The following is a 19,496-nucleotide window of genomic DNA, read 5'->3' as shown; positions in this document are numbered from 1 at the left end:
AATGTTCGATTCGTCATCTTTATCAGAATCATACAACAGTCTCCGCCTGCCAATCTGGGTCAACTGCTGCAATGGCTCCAGCAGGAGTGGAATGGAGTTCCCAGAGCATTCATAATTATGCAACCTGATCCACTCCATGCGCCAACGATGTGATGTGTTGAATGCCTGGCACACAGCGGAGGGCACACCCGTTATTGACACTGATTCACATTGTTGTGAATTCCATTTTCGAGGGTTGTCACGTTTGACACACTCTAGCTAAATTGTCGCTGCCGCGTACGATCTTTGCTTTGTTTGTCATTACTCCTTGGTTGTTCAATTATATAATTTAAAAAAAAGAAAAAAGAATCATACAACAGTCAACACTGCAACATGTAAAAAAAAAAAAAAATCTCGTTGATGTACAATAGTAAGCAAGTAACATTTGCATAGGTTTCAAAGTTTGATGTAAATACGCAAGCATTGGCACAGGTGCTTTCGTTGGTGGCTCAGTGGATTATTCTCGTTCATTCCACACCCGAAATCAGAAACATATGTGACCCTCCACCACGAAATGAGTCGCATGTCACCTTTGCATGATTTTCATATTTTTACATTTTTCTAAAACGTTTTGTTATGCTCTATCCAGTGGTGAAAACCGTTTTAAAAAAGAGCAAAAACTGTTCGAGTTATAAGCCTGTGACTAAGGTGGCCCTCACACTGTAACCAGACACCCCCCGGACTTATATTAAGCCTGGCGCAGAACCGCGCGAGGTGACATGCGACTCAATCCGTGCTGGAGGGTCACATATAAACTACTAACCTTCCGAACTCCAAGATCAAAATGCAACAATGGTTAATTGATTAAACCGTTTATCAAAACCAAACGTTACCCAAGACTTTCTCTTGAGAGTCTTTGAAGTTGAAAGACAGACGAACAATCGTTACAAAATGAAAATAAAATGAAGACTTAGCTCACACAGACCATGTTCGGAAATAACTCTGTCGGGTTTTATAAGGGATGTGAAAGAGTGAATACCCTTGCTTTTAGCAAGACAAACAATCCACACAGGCTCCTTGTCAACATGTTTCAGACACACCCCTCACTAGTGACTGGCCTCGCGATATAACCTTGAACGGTTGAAAACGACCTTAAACACCAAATAAAGAAAGAAAGAAAGTAACTGGCCTGTGGATTATTTGTCTCACTAAAAGCAAAGGTGTTCACTCTTTCACAACCAAGATGTAACCGAGTGCCGTAACACTACGATCACCTCGGGAGGCGAAGTGCAATCAAACAGGATTGAAAATGTTAGGGCTAATTTCTTAGCCCTATAAAAACGGTTATGCAAACCCGAAGGTTTTCATGAACATGCAGACAATCGGAAACCACCAGACCCCATCACAAACAGAATTCCACAATCCACCGGTGTTGACTTAAAGGCCAACAACTCGGGTGCAGAGTCTGTTGTGAAAGGAGCGGTAGCCTCCCCTGTCACAAATATAAACCCGACAGAGTTATTTCTGGAATTCATCTACTTGGCTTTACTTCTTCAATCGCAAGATTATTTGTATGTCCGTACACTTCAAAGATCACAAGATCGACATTTTAGTGATTGTTTTGTTGTCTATATTATGAAACGTTCCACAAGTTAACGTTTCCTTTTCTATTTGTGTTATTTGTTATGCACTATAACACGCGTGCTGCACCATCGTAGTAGTCGGTGAAATGTCAATTACAAATAGATGATCTAAGTCTCATCCAACATACCAATATTTCCCTCATATATCCTTCACAGTCTTCAGGCTAATCGGAAACTTCCGGTATTTACCAGTTTTATGTGAACATACCGGAAAAGAAATTGTCAACTGGTCATTTCTACCGATTATAACGTCAATACACTATAGTTTGACAGTTTGCTATGATCGAATGACTGGGTCCAGTGTTATTTTCAGGACAATAGTTTAGTTGGACCTGGATTGAAACATGGTGTATGTCCAAATGACCTAACTTTGTCCGCTCAGTAGCAAATTATGAATTGATTATGCTGCCAAGACATTATGCAAAAATAGTCCGTTTAGTGTCTACTGAACGTGTGAAAACTTGCAAACCTAGAAATAAAATGGAGTGTTCCTTTCAATCCGAACAAAACTTCTGACTGCTGAAAATAATATTAAACAAACTTTCGGTTCCGTAATGAAACGTTGTCGCTACGACACCCAAACGGAAGTGACGCCACGCACAAGACACAGACACGTGACGAGGACAGCAAGCAGCGCTACCACGCGAGTGGTGCCAGCTGTACCGTCAGTGATCGCCCCTGTCCAGCCCGCTTCACACAGCGCCTCCTTGTCTCGGCCCATCACACCCTTCCCGCTCCGCCTCTCGCAGTAGTCGTAGTCTCGGTCACAGTTACACGTGAACCAGGCACGCGCGAAGGCGTCGCCGTATTCCGAGTACTGCCGAATCTTGGCCACGATGTAGTAACCCATGTCCCCGACGAAACACGGATGCTGCCGAACTTTGGACAGGACGGTCCGACAGGGAGAGGAGCAGACGAGTTGCTGGGAAGAGTAGCACGTTACCATGACGTTCGTCACGATCTGAACAGCCTCGTCGCTGGGCGGGCGGATGAACTGTCTCCACGCGCAGCCGCTGATTGGTCGATCCCACAGTGCCGGCAGGGTGCGCTCGCAGGAAATAAGACTGCGGCGGGAGGTGCACCACGGCTGGAGCAGCGTGCGTTGTAAGGGGAAGTAAGTGAGGAAGCCGAAGCACATCTCGTCGGACGTAGCCTCCCCGTAGCACACTGGCTTTCCCGACGTGGGCCGGCGGAAGGTGCAGGTGGTTCGAATCTCGTCCCCCGGGTGCAGGGCAACTGGAGGATCAATTCTGCAACATGTACACATCGTGATCAAATTGGATCTTCGAGTCGCGCGACAACACAGGTGATGCTCTTAATCTAGGCTTTTTATCTTCGGTTACAGGGAATGCAACACCGCCCTGATATGGCCCTTCGGCTGGGCGTTAAGCAAACAAACAAACAAAAAAAGGGAATGCAACAATATATTCCTGATAGTGTCTCTTGGTACAGGAACAACGTAACAATGGAAAGACTTCTCCGTTAGACAGCACGGGCGAAGAATGGCATGTGCACAGTTTCAGCAATCGTTAGTTCCTACAGGATTCAACTTTTTTTTCTGCAATTTTACGTCTTTGTACATTATTTTGAGAGCAGAATGAAAAAGAAAAGTTATAAAAGTAAAAAAAAGAAAAACAGAACAAAAGACCCCCTCCCTTTTGACGCTTAATGGTATCTTGCCAGAAAGAGGCCTGGGACCGAGTAAACTCGACGTACCTATGAGCGACAGGGCTATCGTAATCAAAGGTAGGGTCCCAGGCAAGGTCTCTCACTTTGGTTCCGCCGCGTACCAACTCCATCAGTTGTGTTTTACCTGAAATTGTTAATGTCAGAATGTAACAAGAACAAGTAGAACAAATGCGACAACAAGAAGAACAAGAAAAAGAACAACAGCAGTAGCAGCAGCGGCAGAAGCAAGAAGAAGAAGAAGAAGAAGAAGAAGAAGAAGAAGAAGAAGAAGAAGAAGAAGAAGAACAACAACAACAACAACAACAACAACAACAACAACAACAACAACAACAACAAGAAATTCCTCCGAGGTAGGAAAAACACCCCCGTCCTTACCATTCTCACTGCCACCAACTGAGAAGGTTATTTCTCTTTGACCATTAATATGTCCCTCAATAAGTCCTTGTAGAATCTTAATCCACCTATAACTCCCTAACCGTGTGTTTGACTGGTCCCAATTTTTGTAAGGACCGTCTCAGGAATGTATAGAACCTGTTCACCAAGTTTGGTGACGATCGGTCCGTTCATTCTTGAGATCTATATGCGAACACAAACACACAAACAAACAAACAAACAAACACATCGACCGAATCCTATACACACCCCTATACCGGGGGTGTAACAAGAAGAACAAATGCGACAACAACAGCAACAACAAGAAGAACAAGAAAAAGAACAATAGCAGTAGCAGCAGCGGCAGAAGCAAGAGCAAGAACAAGAACAAGAACAAGAACAACAACAACAACATAGAGGCTCGAACAATGAACGGACCATCTTGATCAGGGTAAGAACTCTATCATGCATTAACGCCACACATTTGGTGACCGGGGAACCAACACTTGTCACCTTAGAATGCTATAGTTCAGTCCCGTGGCCGTGTATTGCGAATCGTTTGAAACGAGGAGGGGTACACGGTGATGGAGGGGGAGGAGGAGGAGGTATGAACGAATACAACAAGAGACAGAAGGGGGTGGGTCCCCCGTTGGTTCAAACCAGCTTGCCAACCAACCCACTAACCGACTTTCTAACCAACAAGCAAAGAACGTTCCCATCAACAAAAGACAACATTTGTCCCATTGTTTCTCATATTCCATCAATCAACCAACCAACCAACCCACCAACCGATCAATCAATCAACCAATCACTGAATCAATCACAGAATCCATCAATCAATCAATCAACCGATCAATCAATCAATCAGTCAATCAAGCAATCAATCGCTCAGCCAATCAAAGGTGCAGCAGCCTAACACCGAGGCCTACTGACTAATTAGTTTTAACGTCCTCTTCGGACCTGTTGGCCTATATCTTGGGACAGGTAGGGTTAATATGCTATGTGGGCTGACAACACACTGGACAGACATGCAAAAAAACAACCCACATACGATCGTGTTATAGTTCTGGAAAACTGTTGTTGCGGTATTTCAAAATGGGGATGATAGTGAAGATTTTGTTGAGAGTTGTTGCCTTAGTTTATCATACCGAGGTGGTGCATGTGGTTGATGGCGGTGGTGATGTAGATGGTGGAGTTGAACATCTCTTTCATGCAGTGCTGTGGACACGCGGAGCTGTACTGCTTCAGCCCTGAACCGCTGCTGTTGCTGCTGCCTCCGGTCAGGGGGTCGATCTGAAAGATAAGGTGAGATGAGATGAGATGAGATGAGATGAATTGAATTGAACTTTATTTAACAAGAATTAAGATTTAAAGCTACGCCTTTTCTTGAGATGTGATGAGGAAGTTCAGATGAGAAGAGATGAGATGAGTAAGTTAAGATGAGATGAGATGAGTAAGTTACGATGAGATGAGTAAGTTAAGATGAGATGAGTAAGTTAAGATGAGATGAGTAAGTTAAGATGCGATGATATAAGATGAGATGAGATGAGATGAGATGAGATGAGATGAGAAGAGAAGAGAAGAGAAGAGAAGAGAAGAGAAGAGAAGAGAAGATATATACCATATAGTCCTGTGAGTTTACCCTCATGGATACTTGGATTGCTTTGTTCATGGGGAAAGCGAGCTGCCATACAGTACGATCGGCACTACCCATTTTTGGTTCTCAGAGATACACCGCCGCTTCAGAAAATCATGCTTGCCAATGAGATAAGATAAGATAAGATAAGATAAGATAAGAAAACGATGAAAACGCCCTGCGCCGAGTCATATTTTTAAATTTATGGAATCACAGCTACCTCTACAGTGCGGAATACTTCTACGCTGCCTCGAAAATAAAGTTAACTTATAATAATGTGTCGTAAACGACATTTATTCTTGTTGTCAATCGTGGTTCAACGCAATTTTGCACTGAAGCAGTTTCCATTTTTGTATTTAGTCAAGTTTTGACTAAATATTTTAACATCGAGGGGGAATCGAAACGAGGGTCGTGGTGTATGTGCGTCTGTCTGTCTGTGTGTGTGTGTGTGTAGAGCGATTCAGACTAAACTACTGGACCGATCTTTATGAAATTTGACATGAGAGTTCCTGGGTATGAAATCCCCGAACGTTTTTTTCATTTTTTTGATAAATGTCTTTGATGACGTCATATCCGGCTTTTCGTGAAAGTTGAGGCGGCACTGTCACGCCCTCATTTTTCAACCAAATTGGTTGAAATTTTGGTCAAGTACTCTTCGACGAAGCCCGGGGTTCGGTATTGCATTTCAGCTTGGTGGCTTAAAAATTAATTGATGACTTTGGTCATTAAAAATCTGAAAATTGTAAAAAAAATAAAAATTTATAAAACGATCCAAATTTACGTTTATCTTATTCTCCATTATTTGCTGATTCCAAAAACATATAAATATGTTATATTCGGATTAAAAACAAGCTCTGAAAATTAAATATATAAAAATTATTATCAAATTTTTTTTTTCGAAATCAATTTAAAAACACTTTCATCTTATTCCTTGTCGGTTCCTGATTCCAAAAATATATCGATATGATATGTTTGGATTAAAAACACGCTCAGAAAGTTAAAACGAAGAGAGGTACAGAAAAGCGTGCTATCCTTCTCAGCGCAACGAATACCCCGCTCTTCTTGTCAATTCCACGTGCACTGCCTTTGCCACGGGCGGTGGAGTGACGATGCTACGAGTATACGGTCTTGCTGCGTTGCGTTGCGTTCAGTTTCATTCTGTGAGTTCGACAGCTACTTGACTAAATATTGTATTTTCGCCTTACGCGACTTGTTGTATTTACACAAAGACAAACAAGTCGCGTAAGGCGAAAATACAATATTTAGTCAAGTAGCTGTCGAACTCACAGAATGAAACTGAACGCAATGCCATTTTACTCGTAGCATCGTCAGGCCACCGCTCATGGCAAAGGCAGTGAAATTGACAAGAAGAGCGGGGTAGTAGTTGCGCTAAGAAGGATAGCACGCTTTTCTGTACCTCTCTTTGTTTTAACTTTCTGAGCGTGTTTTTAATCCAAACATATCATATCTATATGTTTTTGCAATCAGGAACCGACAAGGAATAAGATGAAAGTGTTTTTAAATTGATTTGGACAATTTAATTTTGATAATAATTTTTATATATTTAATTTTCAGAGCTTGTTTTTAATCCGAATATAACATATTTATATGTTTTTGGAATCAGCAAATAATGGAGAATAAGATAAACGTAAATTTGGAGCGATTTATAAATTTTTATTTTTTTTTACAATTTTCCGATTTTTAATGACCAAAGTCATTAATTAATTTTTATGCCACCAAGCTGAAATGCAATACCGAACCCCGGGCTTCGTCGAAGATTACTTGACCAAAATTTGAACCAATTTGGTTGAAAAATGAGGGCGTGACAGTGCCGCCTCAACTTTCACGAAAAGCCGGATATGACGTCATCAAAGACATTTATCAAAAAAATGAAAAAAACGTTCGGGGATTTCATACCCAGGAACTCTCATGTCAAATTTCATAAAGATCGGTCCAGTAGTTTAGTCTGAATCGCTCTACACACACACACAGACACACACACACACACACACACATACACCACGACCCTCGTCTCGATTCCCCCCTCTACGTTAAAATATTTAGTCAAAACTTGACTAAATATAAAAACGGCCTTTTAGCACTACATAGCATACAGTGTTCCTGTCCGCAATTTTGAGTTCTGTTCACCGAAAGACTAGTACAGTGTCGCTAAGTAATGTCAAATTATGAAGCTACGATAGTGTCATACCACATTCGGTGTATAGCCGTATGAATTGTAACCTATGCCTTGTCTACAGTAAGTTAAAGGGGCGGAAAGAAAGGACTCCACAATTAAAGGGAATCATCATGTCGTAATTGTTTAAAGGACAATAAACAAGTTCAGATCTAAGCATTAAAAACAACATAAATCTTTCGTAAAATGTGTAAATTCACGGGTCGAATTTGGGCATAGGCGAAAACATTGCTCTGTTCATGGTAGGCCAATGTAGGAAAGAGCGGGTAAAAAAAACATTACTCTTATTGGAGACTAAACCAGAATAAAATGTGACCCTCCACCACGGAATGAGTCACATGTCACCTTTGCATGATTTTCATATTTTTACATTTTCCTGCAGAGTTTTTTGCTCTATCCAGTGGTGAAACCCGTTTTAGAAAAGAGCGAAAACTGTTTGCGTTATAAGCCTGTGACTAAGGTGACCCTCACACTGTTACCAGACACTCCCCGGACTTATATCAAGCCTAGCGCAGAACCGCGCGAGGTGACATGCGACTCATTTCGTGGTGGAGGGTCACAAATGACTGGAACAGACAGACCGAGAAAGGCCATCACAGACATAACTGTTGATAGCGAAAAAGCAAGTACACATGAGCTTCATAAAGCACGTCATTTGATTTCTCTATGAAGCGCTTATTACAGTTATTGCTAATTGTTCTTTCACATGACCGCTCATTGCCAAATTAAAACAGAAAATACCTGTAAGTAGAGATGTCCGAAGACGAGAATGCCAGCATCGTACTTGCGAAGGTTTGGTGTGAAATGGATCACAAGACCTGAAGAATCCGTGAAGTCGGAAGCCTTGTCTGGGTTGTTCCAATGAACCTGAAAACACAGATTTATAAGGAATTAAGTTCTGTCCGCAAATAAAACCTTTCTTTTTCTTATTAGAAAACAGCCACAAACTCAGGACATGGTAAAGTAATACTTATATACCAAAGCACATAATTATTTACGCTTTTAGAAATGCTTGAGCTTGCGCCCGTTTGGTTATCTGTGCGTGAAATAAAACAAAGTACTTTCTGGATTTAGAGAGCGTTCAAGAAAATGAAATGTTTAAATCATTATATCTTTGACCTTAAACATTTATATATAAAACCTTTTAAGACCAAATCTTAAAATGAAAAATGTCAACAACACAACAACACAGATACCCTTTAAGTCGACGGTCTCGTAGCCATATGTCCCCACAAGGAAGCAAGCTACCACCACCGCCAACAACACCACAAATAACTCCACAACCACCAAGAATAACATAACTTTATTCATTTACCCGTAAGGCCATCTCCTTGTTACCATGCTTACCCAAGCGGAAGCAAGCCACCACCACCACCACCACCACCACCACCACAAACAACAACAACAACAACAACACATCTACTTTTATCAGTTACCTGCAAGGCCACCACCTTGTAGACATGCTTGCCCAAGCGGAAGCAACATACCACCCCTATCACCAATATCGCCACCACCACCACCTCCACCAACACCACATCAACTTTATTCAGTTAACTGCAAAACCACCACCATGTTTCCTTAACCGGTAGCCAGCTACCACCACCACAACCTCCACCACAACCTCCACTACCAACACCTCCACAACCACCAACAACACATCAAATTTATTCAGTTACCTGCAAGGCCACCACTTTGTAGCCATGCTTGCCCAAGCGGAAGCCGGCGTCCTTGTGTAGACAGTCGCCTTGGATACCGATGGTCCAGGTCACGATGACCTCTTGACACTTGGCGTGGGGCACCATCTCACAGCGGTACGGCTGTTTGGAAGTCTGCAGCTTGTCTGAGTGAGACAAAAACCCAAAGAAGATTGCATTATGCACTCATTGATTACAAATTATCCCCGAGTACGCAGTACTAGGGTCCAGCAGACTTTAATTGTGTGTCTGTGTGTCTGTCTCGACTTAACAGCTTATTGCTGGGAAACTACTGGGCGCAGTTCGTTCAAAAGTTGATACACTAACTTGATAATAGGTCCGATTGATCGTATTAAAACTTCATAATGTTACCTGGGACCTAAATGCGAAATATTCCACAAAAACGACTCTTAACGGAGGGCGCAATTCGCGGTGGGTCAGAACAGCCGTTCGGCTGATAAACCCAGTCAAGCCTGCGACACCGTACCAGGCTTTGCGTGCGTGCGTGCTTTGCGTGCGTGTACCACTGCGCGAGGATTATAGCCATTTGAGTTCACTGGCCAATGTCAGATTTGTTGGCTTGGAGGAAAGCGTTTCCGACTATAGCCAAAGGGATCCGGTTTCGATTCCCGGCATGGGCGGTCTATTTTTTTTTTTAATTATTGTTTACTATTGTTTATTATGAACGTTTTAATGTTTTATTTTACTGTAATAATTTTTTTAATTGTGTAAAATAAATTAAAATTTTTTTTTTTAAATCCACGTGCACAAGACAAAAACTTTCATACTGGGGGAGCGAGCCAGTCTGAAGAGTACTCGGGTCCAGCGCCAGCGTTTTTTATAAAATTTAGACACTCTCTCACAGCGGCACGGCTCATTGCAGGCCCGCAGATTGTGAAAAACAAGAACAAAACATTTATTGCTTGCAAGTAATAAAATTAGGACACTATCTCCCAAAGCACATTCTCCAGAGCTATCCGTGTTTAGAGACAGTACCTCAGCAGGTTTTGCCAGATGTATACACCCTTGCATAAAAAAACCTCTAAGAACCTGTCGACGACCTCCGAAAGACAGTTTACTTTTCGATCACGTCAGAACTTGGATCTGGGTTCCCACTGGGGGTAGTTCGTGGGGATTTCGTCACAGGAGCCGACATCGGCTATTACGTGACGGAGTATTTCGTACGAGCATCAACATCAAACGCTGAAGAAGAGAACAACTACGGTACGGCTGCGTGGAGGCCTAACTGCTGTCTGGGCGAAACACATCGAAAGTAGCATGACAGATGTATAGACTGCGAATGATATAGTTTAGACACCATATCTCACAGCGGCACGGCGAACTGCCTGCCAATTGAAAGTTTAAATGTCCAGAGATGCTACAGATTTATACAGGAGAGGACGGGGTTACGGCTACTTGAAAGCCAACAGAAGATAGCATTACGCATTTACTGACTGAGAATTATACAATTAAGATTCAATCTCCAACGGTATGGCTGCTTCCAGGCTCACAGGTTGTCGAAGTGAAAGCCACATGCATGTGATTTATGTGCAAGTTGAAAACGGCGGAGACTGGAATACATATTACAGAATATCTGCGAATGTTTTTCCTAGTTTCAAATCAAAGACCAGGGATGGTTGCATGAGCAATATTTACACATCTTCTTTCTTTCTCCGTTTCTCTCTTCCGCCCTTTCTTCATTTCACTCATACCGGCAGTATTGGCACGTTGCTGCTTCTATTGCATTCACTTTTCTTACACAATATTATCCCCATACTAAAATACCGATGGTGTAAACGATTGTAGTTACTTACCGTCATCTCGACATCCGAACAAGAGCATGTGATGCACAACGCGTGTGTTGTTTAGCAACGGTTGCGTGGCAACCAAGTGGAAACTGTCGTCATCCGGCAGCCGAAACAACATGCATGAGTACGTCGTCACTTCCGCCGGAACTGGTGTGGGCGGAAGTCGTAATGTCATATTCTGCAGATCTGAAAAGAAAAAGAAAAAGGTGAAACGTCTATCTAACTGCTGTCCAAAGATATACGGCAAATCAGTTGGCTTCAGAGAAAATGTGACTTAAATATCAGCCGTGAAGAAGGACCGCTTTGTATCCCTTGTCAAAAGATAAGCACAAAGCACTCGGTGAATTTTAAACAAAATACGTCCACACAATCAATCCGGTTTGTTTGTTTGTTTGTTTGCTTAACGCCCAGCCGACCACGAAGGGCCATATCAGGGCGGTGCTGCTTTGACATATAACGTGCGCCACACACAAGACAGAAGTCGCAGCACAGGCTTCATGTCTCACCCAGTCACATTATTCTGACACCGGACCAACCAGTCCTAACACTAACCCCATAATCCCAGACGCCAGGCGGAGCAGCCACTAGATTGCCAATTTTAAAGTCTTAGGTATGACCCGGCCGGGGTTCGAACCCACGACCTCCCGATCACGGGGCGGACGCCTTACCACTAGGCCAACCGTGCCGGTTAATCAATCCGGTAACGGCATTGGTTTTGAACTGCCAGGTTTTTTTTTATCTCCACATTGCTTTAAACGTTCCTCAAAGTTTTATATGTGATTTCATTCTTTCTTTCTTTGTGGAAGCAGGTAATCTTGAACTTTAGTGTGTTAAATTCATAGCACAAAATTTAGTGGCATTCTTTACTTATTTTTGATACAAGTCCCTGTAAACAAGCCAAAGAACATTTGTCGTGACATTAATTGACGGATTGAGCTCCAAACTTGAGCTTAATTAATTAATTTGGTTGTTTGATCGACGAAAATGACGCGAAAACGCGTACGTTTTCAACCAAGGGACATCATTTACACGATAGCGTTATGTCCCCTGTCGCATTGCACGGATAATTCCGCCTTTGACGCATTTAAACGAAATGCAATCGTACACTAAGGTACAGTTCATTCCGTGACTTCAAAGGGATCTAAAATTACTTGTTATACTTACAAGTGCAGGTTCTGCAAATTTGGAGGCTTAGATGCCTCTGAATGATTCTGAGCTATGAATTTAACACACTAAAGTTCAAGAGTATCTGGGAGCGTTTTACACTAGAGCAAAGATATAAGCTTATATATTAGTACAGATGCATGCCAATAACGTCTCTGTGCAACTAAACAGTGCCAGGTGGCTTACCTTTGTCTTCAAACGCATCGCATTCAAAATTTCCCGGCGTGCACTTCAACCAATTGTTGGACTTCCGGCAGGCGGGAGAACTCAGTGGCTGACAAATACCTGCAACATAAAACCGTCCGCACTGATAATTTTTCATTCGACTTCGTTTACAAACGTTTTGGACTATAATAGTATCACATCAAAATAAGTTTCAATCTTGTTTTTGCTGAATGCCAGCATCTACAACAAGTGAAGTCAATTTTTACCGTTTATTCCCCCTCCCCCCCCCCCCCCCCCCCATTACAAAACCGCGTTATGTCGATCGGTGTTACTCCAATGATGACGAAGGTTGACGCTTTTTTTCGAAGGAGGCAATTTCTATCAATGATATCGTGCCAAGTGAGACGAGATCAATCAGATGCACTTTTTTTGCACACGCGACAAAGTGCATGCAGTCTCTTTGCAAAATCAGATTGTTTAGGACATCAAACTGTTAGCTTGACCACATGAAATGTCGCTTGGAGAAAACCTTCTTCTCTATATTCTTTGTTCGCTCTTTTCTGTGTGACAGGGGAGGCTACCGCTCCTTTCACAGCAGACTCTGCACCCGAGTTGTTGGCCTTTAAGTCAACACCTGTTGATTGTGGAATTCTGTTTGTGATGGGGTCTGGTGGTTTCCGATTGTCTGTATGTTCATGGAAACCTTCGGGTTTGCATAACAGTTTTTATAGGGCTAAATAATTAGCCCTAACATTTTCAATCCTGTTTGATTGCACTTCGCCTCCCGAGGTGATCGTAGTGTTTCGGCACTCGGTTACATCTGTTTAAGCTCAATAACCGTTTTATCTCACAAGACATTTCTAAAAGTTTATACCAAGTGACCTTTATTGTCTCAACAAACACTCGTCAATGTTTATTTCAAGTAAAGAATGTGTCTAAACAAACACTCATAATTTCTTTATATAATAATCTTTCTGTCTCAACAAACATCAATGCATTTTTATATAATGTAACCATTTTGTCACAAGAAACACTCAACAATTACTAGTAATTGGTTAAATACGAAGTAATCATAGTAGACCAAGCAAAATTGTTTGCAAAACACACTCATAAATGCTTCCACTTAAGTAACGATTTTGTTTCAACAAACACTCATATATGCTAACACTAAGTAACGATTTTGTCTCAACAAACACTCATAAATGTTCACACCAAGTTACACTTTTGTTCCAACAAATACTCATAAATGCTTACACCAAGTAAAATGTTGTGCAAAACACACTCATAAATGCTTCCACTTAAGTAACGATTTTGTTTCAACAAACACTCATATATGCTAACACTAAGTAACGATTTTGTCTCAACAAACACTCATAAATGTTTACACCAAATACAATCATTTTTCAACGAACACTCTTAAACGTGGGAAAGGGACGAAGCATGTAGGTTAGCATGAAAGACACACAGATAATGACACACAGATAATGACACAAACGCGTAGTGTCCAAAAGGTCAAGATCAGCCCCCAAGGCCACCAAAGATAAAATCCAGTCAGGCCACACTGCGGAAACACGACCACCCTAAGATGGCTGAGATAGGTCCGTCGGGCCAGACGATACCAGACAAAGGTCAAAGTGTTCCTTCAGTCCTGACACCATCATATTAAGAATCACGAAGACAGCTAGCGCTCAATGCAAGCGGATATATATACATGTATATATAGCTGAGGAATGGATAGTAGCGTGTTTTTCACCGTACTGTTGTTTTTTTTCTGAACAAAATTGTTATTGGATGCAAAATATTCCAACCAGCTGACAAAAATGGGACCCGTTATATGTGGCTGACAGCAACAGATTGACTTCATCAGAGTGACGAGTTGGGAACGCGCGCGCACACACACAATCACTCACGCACGCACGCTCACACCGACACAGACAGACAGGCAGACACCACAGACACGCACGCTCGGAAGCATACTAACACTCTCACACTCTCTCTCACACACACACACACAGACACACAGACACACACACACACACACACACAGACACACAGACACACACACACACACACACACACACACACACACACACACACACACACACACACACGCTGTGTTATTCTCTTTTCTAGGGTATTTAGCTTTCTGCGGTTTGTTTGTTTGTTTGCTTAACGCCCAGCCGACCACAAAGGGCCATTTCAGGGCGGTGCTGCTTTGACATATAACGTGCGCCACACACAAGACAAAAGTCGCAGCACAGGCTTCATGTCTCACCCAGTCACATTATTCTGACACCGGACCAACCAGTCCTAGCACTAACCCCATAATGCCAGACGCCAGGCGGAGCAGCCACTAGATTGCCAATTTTAAAGTCTTAGGTATGACCCGGCCGGGGTTCGAACCCACGACCTCCCGATCACGGGGCGGACGCCTTACCACTAGGCCACAGTGCTTTCTGCGGTAATTGCTTGTGACTGTATGTTCTTTAAAGGCACAGTCATTCCCGTGTAAACGACTCAGCTCACAGTCTCAGATTTGGTCACGCTTTAATATTATTCCGTAAAACCATGCTTCCAGTGGTGGCTTTTAAGAGTGTAATTAATCCAAAGGTTTGCACAGGAAGCAGAAATGACGTTGATAGTAGGTAGTAGGCTGCGTCCGTTAGCTCGGGAGAGACCCACTACTGAACACCGTCGAAGTGACTCAGCAGAAGTGCAGTGTCGTCTTCCGAGGGTAGCCTACCGCAGCGAACCGACATCCCCCCCTGGAGCGTCTGTAAAATCGACAAGTCTGGCAGCGGAACGAAATTCAGAGGTGGTTGGAGCAGCGAGTGCAGGGACGGGGCGGTGTGAGAGCACAACGGGACAAGGGAACAGGTGTAAGAAAAAGAAAAGAAAAAAAAAAATGACGTTGATATCTTGGTATGTGTCCTAGCGGAGGGATGGTCTTGTCAAATGTAAAGGTCACGGCAGATCTCAAATTAGTGAGAGCATAACAGTTTTGCACGGAAAGGACTGTGTCTTTAAAAATAAAAACAAGTCGCGTAAGGCGAAAATACATTTATCGAACAAATTGAAAACAAAGTCTGGGGATATCATTCCCAGGAATTCTCATGTAAAGTGTCATGAAGATCGGTCCAGTAGTTTACTCTGAATCGCTCTACACACACACACACACACACACACACACACACACACACACACACACACACACACACACACACACACACACACACACACACACACACACACACACAGACAGACAGACAGACAGACAGACAGACAGACAGACACACACACACACAGACAGACAGACAGACACACACACACATAACACACACACCACGACCCTCGTCTCGATTGCCCCTCTATGTTAAAACATTTAGTCAAAACTTGACTAAATGTAAAAATCCAAGAGAGTTATGCTATTGGAACGTTTATGTGTCTTCAGCAAACTGTATTAATTTTGTAACGCATGTTTGCGATACAAAGACCAAAATATACTGTACTCACGTGTTTAACGAAGACGATACGAATAACAAAGTACAACGTTTCGAACACTGGGGTCTTCCACGTCGTACTTTGTTATTCGTATCGTCTTCGTATTTTTTTGGTCTTTTTATTTCTCGCTCTCACGCGCAGTCACCATTGTTCTGAATTTTTTTGCGGTGTTAATTCCAGTCCTGTTCCTTCAGTCCTCGAGGGAATAAACAACACTACAGCCCATTATCTACACAAGTCAAGAAAATAAAATTGGCGTCGAGATGTCTCTTCTCGCAGGCGAGTGAAAACAAGACACACAGACATGCATGGGATTTTATTCCCACGACGTTTGTTGACCAGGGTCACGAGAAAGTTGCCGACCGGGCGGGAATTTAAACGCGATGTTGGAATGGTTGAAATTGAGATTAATTTTGTTGTGATTCCAACGGATCAGATTTCGCGGTTTGTTCTCACCCGTTTAGATTTCACAAACTTTCGCTTCGAGCTACACAACCCTGGCAGACAGGCTGTGGTAAGCACAGAACTTATATTAGACAGAAGGGACAAGCGCCTCTTCGGTATGTTCCGGCAATTTCCGTAAGCGTTCGGGGCGCCATTTTGAAACTGCTGCGAAGAAGCATGGCGAGTACCAGTACTGGCAGTAGGCTTACTGTAAACAAAACGAAACGCGGAGCGTGTTACTGTTGTGTTATGTGTGTGTGTGTGTGTGTGTGTGTGTGTGTGTGTGTGTGTGTGTGTGTGTGTGTGTGTGAGTGTGTGTGTGTGTGTGTGCATGTGTGTGTGTGTGTGTGTGTGTGTGTGTTAGTGGGTGCGTGCGTGCATGCGTTCGTGTATGCGTGCGTATGTAAACTTGTGTGTGTGTGTGTGTGTGTCTGTTTGTAAGAAAGAGAGATAGAGACTGAGAGAGAGAGATAGAGACTGAGAGAGAGAGAGAGAGAGAGAGAGAGAGAGAGAGAGAGAGAGAGAGAGAGAGAGAGAGAGGGAGAGAGAGTGTGTGTGTGTAATATAAGTTCTGTGGTGGTAAGTGGTATAACCGAGTGTGGGAGCATTATTCTCACACTATTTGCTGGTAATGTCCAATGAGAGTTAAAACCACACTCCTTCCCGCATAGAATATTTTGCAAGTAAGCGTTTTGAAGCTTTGTGTTTGTAGATGAAGTTATATAGGTTGTAATTAAGCCAATAAGTTGAAGCTTTAATTGTGTGCCGTAGATGTTTCTGTATGTATACACTCATGCATAGGGTTTCAGTGAGTGATTTGAAGAATGATCCCCATAGCATTGTTCATTACCTATTAACTGTATTATTGTGACAATAACATCATTCAAATGACCAATGATTCAATTACGTTAAATTCCATTTTTGCTTTGATGTGTTCTTTTGTTAATTGTGGTGATGGGCTGCATCTGAAACAAAACACTTCGAATGGACTAGGTCTTTTTTGTGTGTCTTTTTAAAAAAATTTTTTTAAACATATTGGAAATATTCTGAAGTCGAAGACATTTCAAAAGTTAACGTGACTCGACTCTAATCCAAGAAAGTCTTGTATACACAAATCACCCCTTCTGTCTGTCCCTCAGTGAGTGTGTTAGAAACCGTGTTCTCACGTTGAAGCACATTCCCGGGAGACTAAAAAGGAAAAGACGACTTCCATTAACGCTGTTTGTTATGTGGCACTAAGTCTTCCAGGCACGTCAAGGAAAACATCACACAAAAAAGAATCTCAGGAAGAGAAGAAAAAAAGAAGAAAAAGAAAAAGAATAGGAAAAAACAAGATAAAAGGAAAGTAAGAGAAAGAAATGGGAATACACTGATGGTAAAAAACCAACCAATAACGCATGTCTATTACACAAGGTCCATTTACTCTGTAACTATCTCCCGTGCGCCTGTTTGTCATTGTGTGTGTGTGTGTGTGTGTGTGTGTGTGTGTGTGTGTGTGTGTGTGTGTGTGTGTGTGTGTGCGCGCGATCGTGCGTGCGTTCATGGGTACGTGCTTGCGTGCCGGCGTGTGTGTGTGAGTGTGTGTGTGTGTGCTGGCGTGCGTGTGTGTGCGCATGTGGTTTGCGATACTCTTGTTTCCTCGGGCCACGCATGTGCCTTTTTGACATCAACGCCTCCGTTACCATTGCAATTTTATCTGAATTGGTAGCATCATACCGTATAACTATAAGGTTTTCAACGGAAAATGAGTGTCTTGACCTCTGTTACACATGTAAAACCGTTTTATTCGCTGCAACTTTGCAAATCAAGAAATCGTGGACAAGATTATTTTACAGAAAAGAAGGAAAAAAAAGAAAATGTTCAGCACGGGACATCAAAGCGCAATGTTGCGATTCGTTGCGCACGTGCTCCGCTCAGAATCAATCAACAGCCAGTGGATTTATCGTTTTGTTTCTCCGCACAGGGTTACAAATGGCCGCCAAGCCGTGGCCTCTTTTCGCCATCTTTATTTTCCAACCAATCTTCAGACGCCTCGTTCCCCCGCAACGGTTGTCGTAAACAGCGGACAAATTGCCGAAAAACGGCGTGATGATGAGGCAAGGGGCATTATCAATGTCGTAAAAAGTCGGCGTGCCACTTTCCGGCCGACAGTTGTAGGGTCAGGGGAGATAACAGCGGCTGTGAAGACGGCGTCCAATGGCTGATCCCAGCTGCAAGGGGAGCTAATGCAGTAGTCAGGGGCAACCCACGTGACTACCTCGACTGACATAACCTTGGCAACAAACTACGTTAACTGAATTCTTCATATTCTCTGGACTATTGGTAAAAGTGAGTTTTCAAGGTCTAGCTGAAAACCGGTGCAAACGGACAGACAGGTAGACAGAGCCACACGAAAACACACACACACACACACGCACACGCACACACGCACATACACACACACGCACACACACACACAACGAACGAAACGTAGTCCCCTAAACACAAATAACTGAAAATAAATTTAAACGGAGAGACTAATAAAAACAATCATGACAAGGAACAATCACAAAATAATCCAACACATCAGGCGAGGGAAAAGAAATTCAAACACATGCAGGCGCGTTCCGCTGATGACAGACAAGGACAAGCAACTTTCAGCGACCGAAAGATAAAACAAACACACAAACACACAAAACGACAATAAAAACACAAAACATAAACGCTGACGTCATTCTACCCACCTGGATGAGTGACGTCATCTAAGCTTGCTGGTGTGTCTCCCTCTGTCCAGGTACAGTCTGGGTCACCCAGCTCCTCGCCATTACTTCGGCCATCACCGTCTGAATCTGCTTGGCACAGTCCTGGGGTCCACTTCTATGGGGAGATATATTTGTGGAACAAATCTTGAGTGACCCGTGGTGGTTGATGTGACTTGTCTCGAGAACCCAGGGGCTCATCCAAGACCGATTCAGAATCAATCTTATTCTCTGTATATGTTCTCGACCAATTCTTTAAAAATGACTTTCTGGAGGAACAGGATTGACAAGGTAAGAAAGCCAAAAAAAAAATAGGTCTGTTTACGGTAACATAGGCCAAAAAAATAGGGTCGGTAGGTCGGGATTTTTTTTCTTTTTTTTTCCCAAAAAACCATATTTTTACGTTATTTTGCAAAAAAAACCCATAAGATTTTTTTTTTTTTTTTTTTTTTCCCCAAATGCCAAAAAA

The 19,496-nt window shown here is 42.7% G+C and overlaps 1 protein-coding gene across 1 annotated transcript in view; it reads right to left on the bottom strand.

The window, feature by feature from the left end:
• Positions 1-19,145, bottom strand: part of LOC138948597 (uncharacterized) — a gene marked incomplete at its 5' end in the record, with an annotated part of 21,037 nt that extends 1,892 nt beyond the window's left edge. The window contains 8 exon segments of the mRNA XM_070320152.1: positions 1-2,872; positions 3,339-3,435; positions 4,832-4,976; positions 8,255-8,380; positions 9,190-9,353; positions 11,022-11,201; positions 12,366-12,464; positions 19,013-19,145. The exon segment at positions 1-2,872 is cut by the window's left edge and continues 1,892 nt beyond it. Of these exon segments, the coding sequence (XP_070176253.1) occupies positions 2,191-2,872; positions 3,339-3,435; positions 4,832-4,976; positions 8,255-8,380; positions 9,190-9,353; positions 11,022-11,201; positions 12,366-12,464; positions 19,013-19,145 (1,626 nt within the window).
• Positions 19,146-19,496: the final 351 nt, after the last annotated feature.

This window comes from Littorina saxatilis, linkage group LG15, assembly GCF_037325665.1.
Source record: "Littorina saxatilis isolate snail1 linkage group LG15, US_GU_Lsax_2.0, whole genome shotgun sequence".
NCBI classification, from domain to species: Eukaryota; Metazoa; Mollusca; class Gastropoda; order Littorinimorpha; family Littorinidae; genus Littorina; species Littorina saxatilis.
Note: the sequence above shows the minus strand (reverse complement) of the source record. Positions and strands in the feature narration are given on the sequence as shown.